The sequence below is a fragment of the Limulus polyphemus genome, unplaced genomic scaffold, assembly GCF_000517525.1.
Source record: "Limulus polyphemus unplaced genomic scaffold, Limulus_polyphemus-2.1.2 Scaffold161, whole genome shotgun sequence".
NCBI classification, from domain to species: Eukaryota; Metazoa; Arthropoda; class Merostomata; order Xiphosura; family Limulidae; genus Limulus; species Limulus polyphemus.
Window position 1 is genome coordinate 11,561 of NW_013665771.1, and position 10,401 is coordinate 21,961.

Sequence of the window (10,401 nt, forward strand, 5' to 3'; positions counted from 1 at the left end):
GGTGAAAAAGACCATCCTCGAACAGTTTCCAAAAACCTTTACTCCCTCTATGGTTTGTATTCTACGATTTCCCTAATCTATATGCCTGAAATCAAATTACCCATAATTATGACTTCATTAACAGCTGAAATCTTAATCTCATTGTAAAGTTTCTCACTAATTTCATCAGTATCATCTGGTGTTCTGTAACCAATTCCAACTAAAAGCCTTTTCTCTTTATATCTATTAATAGAAACCCAAATGGATGTAATCTCTTTGGTATTATCTTTGATATCCTCAACTTCAACAGGATGTAACTCACATTTTACCTATAAAGTCACTCCTCCTCCCATCTTTAATACTCTATCCCTATTAAATAGCCTGTAACCCTATATTTCCAAAAAATGTTGTCATCAAAATCATCTATGTTTAACCATGTTTCAGTTATTCCCATTATATCAAAATCCTCTGTTCCTACCAGTGCTCTAAAGTCATCTATTTTATTTCTTATACTTTTAGCATTACAATAGTAACAGTTAAGCTTATCCTTATGACTACTTCTATACTCATTTCCTATAAGTTATGGCCGTTTTTTTAAGTGCCTTTATCAACCCCTTATACTAATTAATTAGGTCCTCTGACCTACCTTTCCCTACATCATTAGCCCCTACATGTACTACAAAAACTGCATCTCTGCTAGCTTCCTTTGTTATATCTCTTGCTCTGTCAGTTATATCCTCCACCTGTGCCCCTGGGTTACATAATCTGATTCTTTTCTCCCTATTTACCCCACAGACTATTCTATCCACATGCCTTATCAAGGAATAACTTATAACTATAACCTCCTTATCATCCACATCCTTCTCTGACCATTTTGTTTTCCTTCCCTCTAATAGTTACCCATCTGCAGAAGCCAAGGGCTGGAATTTGTTGCTCAATACCAGGGCTGTTCAGGCAGGATGGCATATGACAGATATGGTAGTGGTTGAGAAACTATCTATATTAGTAAAATGTTTGACAACAACTGTTACAATGTAAACGAGATTAAATCCACCAGAGTATGTTTTCATCAATTTTATTTATGTCATAACACATCAGAATTAAGAGTAAGGATTTTTTAGCAGCATATTAATTATTTATTTTAACACCATACATTATTAATGATTATTTTCTTGAATTAACCTATTTATCATTCACAAGAACTGGTGAGCCAGCAATGTTACTGAAAATTGCCAATCTTCTTCTGAGTTTATATAAAACAAGATTCAGTTTTCTTAGTAGAATGAAACACATTCTATGTATGTAGCTGTTGTGAAAAGGCACAAATAAATTTAGCTGTGAACTAGTTTTAAACTTTTCTATTTATCATAAAACCTTACAACATACCAAGTCAAGCAGGTAGAACATATCATATTCTGTGTGATATAAATAAAACTAATTACATGCCAAAAATAGCAATGTAATACACTGAATGTTGAACTTGAAACAATAGTGTACAGAGGGAGCTCAAGTACTCACCAATAATACAACCCATTGTGGTAGACAAGTTTGTAGCCATAAACTTTCCTCGAGGCACAAAATTATTCAGGGCTTCTAAGACACTTTTATTGACACTCTTGGTATCAGGTGTTGCTGGTGGCTATGAATTTTGAATTGAAAATATATATGTAAAAAATACAGGGAAAAAACTTAATATATTTCAAAATTATGATATAACATCTAAAAAAGTGCTGTATTTAGATTCTAAAATTAAATGTACACTTTTCTGTATTTATGCCATCATGTTTGTCAGGGAATTTCTTTCTCAATTTTATAGCTAGAAAGGCTAAAGTTAGCAAGCAGACTTGGGGGGGGGGGCTTTTAAATGTGCTTAGAAGGCCACTCAGACATGATGTCATGTCTGAAAATGTTCATACCAGCCACTCACTAGCTAGAAGGATCAAAGGCAGGTGTCCTAATGAAGTTTTTTTTATGGGTCATATCCATCCCCTTGGGGTAGTTATAGAAGTAACTGGGATAATGGAGGAACTTAATCAGTACATTGAGACTCCTGTGAATCATTAGAATGCCTTTAAACACTAAATGGGTATTCTAAGCTAGTGGGTATAAAGTACTCTTCCTCTATTATAAGAAAATGAACTGCACCAAAGTACAGTCATGTACTAATAGTTTACAATGTGACTGGCTGTCATCCAACCAACAAGAAAGTTTCAAACCAGTATAGGAAATCATACTATAATAATAATTATCAACCATTAGATGCCAGAGAAGAGAACTATATCACGTTCAAGAAATGTAGACAGTAAAGTATGATGGGAAACCATGTGGGAGATCTACACAAAATTAATGACATCCTGAATGTTAACAGGTAAAAGCAGAATCATGTCATTCCTTCAGAAATAAGACTTGTTGGGCAGGGATTCATCTGCTAGCAAAAAAAGAATCCCAAACAGGGGTGTAGTGCTGCTCGAGCACCACTCCAGCATCTGAAACTGGAGCTGAGTCCCAACACTTCAAAAACTAAAATATGCACATGAAAAAGTTATTCAATTTATGCCTGAAATTGTCTTTCATATACAAATACCTAACCAAAGGTCACTTTTTTTAGCTCTTCACATTGGCAGGGTAGGGGTATGTGATGCATTATAAAAATCAAGGTTATTAATATTATAGTGCAGTTAGAAAGATAGTACATTATTAAAATATGAAGTTTTATTGTTAGTGATTTTTATTTGGTACATGGTTGTTGTTTTTTGCCTTGGTGCTTAATTTAAAGAAAGATACGTTTTGTGTATTCTCTCACTCCCATGTGCATATTCAATATGACTATAGTGTAAGTAGTCTCAAATAATTAGTGTTAAATATATTTTCTTTATTTAAAATGGACTCAAAACAATTGAAATTAGTCTTTGGCCTTATGGCAACATCACACACCTGACAAATTTAACACAACACCACTAATTCCAATTGCGCTACAAACGTAGTGATATGTGATATGATACCTGGAAGAAAAAGGGACCAATGGAACACTATGGCTTGACATATAAACTCCTGATATGAATATTATTTAAAACTATGGATTTTAATGAACACTGATAAGGTCAAATGGCAATTAAATAACTTGGCTCAAATATGAAGAGTATTACATGACATTTGGAACATTTCACAATCATAAATAAATAAACTTATAGTTGCATAAAAACAGGGTGTACTTCTCTGTTTAAGACAATTTATTATACAAAATACAAGTATATTATACAACTTATTTGCTTTTCTTTTGCATTTTCTGAAATAATGTATTAAAGATAAAATAGACATGTATTTACAATTGCTAAATATTTGTGACTCCTGTAAGTATACCACCTGTACATTTCTATAATTATTTCCAGTACTGTACATTTCACCAGATCCCAATAAAATCGAAATACAAGACAGGCAGTGCTTGTATTAAAATAATTATCAGTATATGTAAAATACATAAAAAGATTTTTTCTTACTGTTTTAAGTAAAACATTAATTTTATTCAAAAAAAAAATCTTAATATAAAAATATGAACAATTGTGATTATATCCAAAATCAACTGTAGGAGAAATTGTAGCTGCATTCTGAAACTTTTATCATGGATTTATTCATCAACTTTACAGCAAGGCTAGAGTAGTTCAGAAAGGATAATCTTTTGAGTCATCCAGAAATATATTAACATGTATTATTTTTATAAAATATTAAAATACTATAATGCTATTATGGCATACCTTTGCTTGTGAAGTTTATCATAAAAAGACATTTACTGGCCTTTCTTTTAATTTTACAAGTTATATAACAATTTTTAAAGAAAACTTGGTACAGATCTTAGTTTGCTGTGTATATAAAATCTTCGTCACTTATGAATTTTTACATGAACAGTTTGACAACAACAACAACAAATTATGAAAAAAGTGTTTTCCTATCTACCTGATTGATCAAATGATTTGTTTTTTTTGAACAAATGAAATTTCAATAAACCATCAACGTATGAAGTTTCTAAATGTTCACTTTTTTATAACTTTGCCATATATTGATAAATATTCTTAGTGTATTCACAAGTATAACTAAGATGTACTTTTAAACTAGAATGCCATCCGCAGTATTTCTTCAAAAAATAAAGCTTGTATTTCTTCATTAAAACTATCAATTTATCTGTCCTTTTTTTTGCAACCAAAGTTACATTGGTTCTACTTCACAAAAGCTGCTGACATGAGAGAAAGAGCAAGCAAATTTAAGGATGTTAAACAAGTTTAGTATATTGGATCACTACTTGAGTGAGTGTGACACAGACATCCATTCAAATGATTTTAAGATCTTAACAAAGACCAATCATGAACAAAGCTTTTGTATAAAATAGTTTGCTCATGCACAAGCTAAAATTGAAAATTAACTAAGTCAGTTTAGCTTACAAATAAATGCTGGTCTTATAGCTTAGAATTCCTCATAGAAACTGAAAACTACAAGACATATTTATGTTAGTTTACGGACAAATTATAATTACCTTCAACCGAAGTTCTCACTACACCCACTTTCTTAATTGAAAGTATTATTTCATGTATTACTATAACATGCAAAGACATAACTCACTGAGATATCTTCTAAGGCTGGCTCATTTATGATAGGTGGGCAGGTGGTAATTTCCAATGTTGCCACTGCATTTAAATTCAACAGCTTCATCTTACTACTATAACTGCGAAAGGTTCCCATACCTGTTGAATGATGAGTGGATACATTATTTTCACAAGACTTGTTTCCATACAATAATGACTATACAAGCACTAACTGACTAAATGGCTTTCAAGATACACCTTATTTGTACAAACGAAAAATACTGACCTATTAAAGGTTGGTAAAATGATGGTGATAAAACACTTCTCAAGTGGCTCTCTGTTGCTCTTCCCAAGATAGCTAAAGACCAAACAATGTCCAGCCAAACAGCTGAATCTGGAATATTCTTTTGAACCAATTCTGAAGAAATCAAAGAAAATATGGGCCCAGGGTTTTCAGGTATGTAGTTAACCTTTGCTAATGTCAGTAAATATGCTACCCACTCTTGGGGACGGCATTTGTCAGAATATTTTAGTAGCCTTTCTCCACATGCTTCAAGTAAAGCTGAAAACATAATAAATATTAATTAATCTTCATCAAAATATGAAATAAGCAAAACCTAAAATCAACAACCTATACTCAAAAATGAAATACTTAAACAAGTGCATGCTGTATGAATAAACAAAAATATAAAATACTTATAAACTTTCTATAGGGATTTTTGTAAAGTAAATTTTACCCATACATATTCCACGTTAATTCAGAACTGTAAATAATTAATTGTTCACCCTTCATTATATTGGTAGTATTTATTTTATTTTTTTTTAATTTCTTAATGTTTTCAACATCTATCTTTCTATATCTATCTAAACATACATACATGAATATACATAAATCAAAGTTCTCAGTCTAATGTATTGATTCCACAAGTTCATGCAAGTAACTTACTGAACCAATGTTAATGAAAATTGGTAGAACTAAGGTAGACTCAAAAGATTCAGCGTAAAGGAATAACTAATCGAGCAACTGGTTCAGTGTTGGCAGCCATTTCAATCTTTACAACAAGAAGCTGATGACAGTTACGTGATGTTTAATGCCATGAGTAGCATGGGTTACTTCACTGACTGCTCACACTAAGTAGATCTGCACAGTGAATGGTGCATATTGTTCAAACATCCTCATGAAGTCAATGAAATAAATGATGTGCGAGTACATTTGTTAATTTTATAACCAGTTCTAGAACTAAAAAATAATAATTTTTCCAATGAAAAAGTATGAATCTGGGCTTTCAAAGTGTAAACGTACCATCCCAAGCATTCAAACTTGCGTTTATAGCTTCTTATTCCACTCTAACTAGTTTTCCACTCAACTTCTTTTAGAAGTCTGTCATTTCATCAGCATCTAAATTTTATAATGTTCTGGGTCAAATGCATCTTTGATCCTTTCCACCACACAAAAGGAGAAAAAACAAAGTGTGACTATTCAACATATCAGCTATGAGCCTGGCATCAGTAATTAAAATACTGTTATTCTCCTTTAAATTTTCTACATTGTACTTTATTATTTGTTATTCACAGGAATATAAAATCTCTTAGTTAAATTTTTATTCACACAATCCCTTTTTTCCTAAATAATGGCACAGATAATGTTAAGATTATAATAAATTAAGTTTGAGTTCCTAATTTTCAGAAAGCGAACTGTGAGACCGTGAGACAAGGTTTATCATTAGTGAATTTGGATAACGAGTTAAAGGGTAATGTGGGATAGATCTGGAAAAACGTTTATAAATAAACTGCTTTTAATTCAAAATAGACATATTCCTAAAATAATCAGGTAAGGAACAAAGAATATTAGGACTTCATCTGAGTGAAGTGAAAGAATATTACAAGGATAAGAGGAGAGAGAAGTACTACAAATACGGTAAAATAGCATGATAATAGTGTGTGGATGGTCCACTATGGTAGGATAGAAACAGATTAATGTCTGCTCAGATCAATGAAAACAGCATGGCAAAATTATTCATGGATCATGCACTATACAGCTATTAAATTTACTCTTAAGCTTCTGGATTTCCAGATCTGATGGAAAACTCCATTTTTTACCAAAATAGTGATATTTTCTGCCATTGAGTCAGAGATTGCTTGATAATACAGATGGAAATTCACTCAATAACATGTCTAAAAGAAACTTTCTTGGCATGATGGTGGATAAGTGCTCTGTTGCAATTAGCAGAGCTAATATAAGTTTAGGGTGTATTTATGGATATACAGATTATAAATCCAAAGAAGCAATCATCATCATATCTTTATATAAGGTGGACATGTTTTGTAAACCAAATCCAAGAATACTTTTTACCTGTACTCATCATAATTCCAGATGCAACTGTACTAGAAAAATGACGTGTCAGGATATTTTAGGGTTGATTGTTTGGACCACGGACAACAAGTCGCCATAAATTGGAGATGTATGGTCACCCTATCTTTATCCAAAATTCTAATGGGCATCACTGGATTACTGTGTACAGTTTAGTCTCTTTATCTAACAAAATATATTGACTTACTGAAAGTGGTTCAAAGGAGGACTACTAGGATCAGTACAATGATTCAGAAGAGAAAAGAGTTGTATCATAGGATAGGTTAAGATCTCTTAATTTGTTTTCTCTTTGTAAAACAAAGGATAAAGGGTGATCTTATTGAAACTTACATGACTATATGCAGTGATCAATAGAATGAAGGCCTCTCATTTTTTTACCTATATTCTGAAAAACAATATGAGAAGACAAAGGTTTAAGATTTGGAAACAATGCTACGATTCTGTTAAGACAACTTTATTTTTATAACATGTGATTGGCATATATAATATGATGCCATCAGCAATAGTAGTAGAGATTGGCACTTTACCAGGGTTTAAAAATTGGAGGAATTAAAAAGTTCCTGAAAAAATAGAGTGGGTTAAAAATGTTTCTTTTTTTATCATGGGTGAGTATATAAGGACAGTCTTGAGGGAAAAAATAATACCTAGTTAAACCTCATCTGTGATACTAATTTGCAAAAAAGTTTTTCAACAGAATATCTGGATGAAAAAAATATATGGTATGAGAAGAGATTTATGTAGTTTTGAATTTGTTTTCTGAAAGTATAAAATTAAAGGTTATATAACTTACTTTTTAATGTGTTAAAAATTGGTTACCTTTAGAAAAAAAATTTTGATTTGTGAACTTAAAAGTTCTTAATGGTAAACTGAATATTAGATGTAAGAAGTACAAGTTTCAAAAACATTAATACAGTCTTATTTTAAAGTACACATTTTTTTCTGTTAGATTCAGAATAAATTGTATTTTGTATCTGTATAAGTAGCTGTTAAAGGTTGCGTTTAGATATGTTGGTGTTTTGTGTTAACTGCATTGATATGATGTTCAATCATATTAGGGTAAATGGCCTGCTGAAACTTTCTTTCTTGTAGTTTTTAAATACAGAAAATTTCTGAGTGAACAAGATAAAAAAATCCTCTGCCATATCAGTAAATTTTAAATTGGCTTAACTCAAATTACTGTACAAGTATTTTGTATTTGCTGATGAACTGTAACACTTTCATCAGTTTTTCTAAATAGAGTTCACTTTTTCTGAAGGTTTTTAGAAATATGTAATAACATCATCTGACAATTTCCTAATCGTATACATGTAATAACCATACAGCTGTAATAAAGACTTAATCTAAAGTTATTGATATTTATCATTTCCTGATTCTACTGACTGACAAAATGAGTGTCATGTCTTTTTATGGTATTGGTAAATTATATGTATAATAATAAATATTTTAATTTTTACTACACTTTTAAATGTTTATTTCACCATTAATAAATATATTATAGTATCACACTCAATTTTAATTTACTTCTTCTGCTACAGTTTTTATAAATTTCATCTTTCATTCCATTCAGTCATTTCACATACGATTAATATTTCATCATTACTGTAAATTGATGATACTGTTATAAGGCATCCTGTACATTGAATTCAAGTGTTTCATCAAACTAAACTGTAACACTGGTGAGCTACAATGATGTGAAATATTAAGTTTAATTTTTTACAATTTCATGGCAAAATTTAATGTATAATTAGATTTGTTGAAAACTTATTCTTAAATAAATAAAAAAATTATTTTGCAGTAATTCTACAAATCTAGATTTCACTGACTAAAAAATTTCAAACAAGGCCTTACCAGGATGTTTCCATCTTAGATGGCCTAAAGAAGTTAACAATGCAGAAATTACAGATACTTTATCTAAATTAACAACTTCCACAAGGACTTCACTGGAAATCTTCTGGAGACAAGATGAATCAGGAAAATTCAGCTTATTCAGTGCATACAAAGTGTTAATCATTTGCTTTAAAGATAACTTTTCTTGACTCTGATTCATATGGAACACCAAAGCACGTAAAAGAGGTGTTGGTCGTCTATTCAATTCAGCAAGCAAGCACAGAAGCTTATTTAATTCTTCTATAGACAGGTTTCCTGCAAGTTCTAGAGCTCTATCTTCAATTTTAGTCATAAAATCTTCAGAGAAATTGCTAGCTTGCTCTAACAGTTTTAAAACATCTGTTCCATCAGAAATTTCAAAATAACGTTTCTGAATAGTTTGAACTAAAGTCTTAACAACTTTTTTTTGTAAATCTGATTCTTGAAAATTTATATGAAAATGTAGACAAATGCTCAGTGCTTTTAAGTTCATTTTACGTGCTTTCCACAAAATTTCATTTTCCAGTGATTGTACTATAAAAGAATCAGGAGAAAAGCCAAGAACAAGTACACTCCTCAAACCTGTAATAAGACCAAGATGTGTCAGCTGGTTACAATTGTTCCCCAAAGTATTACATAAAACTTTGAATCTGTGATCGTTACTAAAATCCTCAAACTTTGCTTGGTTACTCAGAGTAAGTTTACTAAGTTCACTCAACAAAGTAACTGCCCGATTTGGTGTTATATTATTTCCAACAACAACACGCACCAGAATACTTTCTACAGGTCGTACTTTTAAATTCAAGTTCAACTTCAACCCTTTTTCGTTATTCGACTTAGTAGTTTTCAATATTGTACTTTCTAAAACACTTTGTAATACCTCTGAATTAATATCTTGTTTTTTACTTAAAGTAGATGAAAAAGTTGAAAAACAAACGGATATAGGTACAATTTCACTTCTAAATAACTGCTGGGGTTTCGACAATCCAGCCACTATAACTTTAATAGAGCACCTTCTAACTCCGGCTGAAATTCCTAGACGAAGTACGCCAGATACCATTGTTATTAATATTATCCGGTTTCATTTATAATCTATATTAATAAAATTAATTAACAGTTTCTTCGTCATATTCTATGATTGGGTATTAGTATTAAAATCCATACGTTTTACTTTTTGATATCTTTGGTCATTTATACGTACACAGTCCATATAATAATAATAATAAAACACAACCTGAGTTTATTCACTATTATTCCCACATCTCACATCCAATATTACAATGTGTGAGGTGCTGCCATCTAGCATTGAGTTATACAAAAAAAAAATATTCTCATAATAATTAAAATAAATTGTTTGTTGTTAAGCGCAAAGCTACACAACAGGCTATCTATTCGAAACCGGTTTTTAGCGTTGTATACCTTTAGACTTACCGTTAAGCCACTGGAAGACATTAAAATCCAAACTGTTTAGTTAAGGATTGTTAAAAAAAGCAATTTATACTTTAAAATGTTAGCTATACAATTAAAATAATTAATAAAAAGTGCATATATACTGTTACGCCTCCTGTCGTTAGTTAATTTTCCGTAAATTTCGTTCCGACGAAACTTTAG

General features: G+C 31.0%; 1 protein-coding gene across 1 annotated transcript in view; it reads right to left on the minus strand.

The window, feature by feature from the left end:
• The window catches only part of LOC106476949 (protein TBRG4-like), a 15,923-nt gene extending 5,871 nt beyond the window's left edge, over positions 1-10,052 (minus strand). Inside the window, exons 1-4 of the mRNA XM_013937565.2 lie at positions 8,773-10,052; positions 4,840-5,115; positions 4,591-4,712; positions 1,498-1,618 (exon numbers count right to left, since the gene is read on the minus strand). Of these exons, the coding sequence (XP_013793019.1) occupies positions 1,498-1,618; positions 4,591-4,712; positions 4,840-5,115; positions 8,773-9,850 (1,597 nt within the window). The 5' untranslated portion in view covers positions 9,851-10,052. The remainder of the gene's footprint in view (positions 1-1,497; positions 1,619-4,590; positions 4,713-4,839; positions 5,116-8,772) is intronic.
• Between the last annotated feature and the right edge of the window lie 349 nt (positions 10,053-10,401).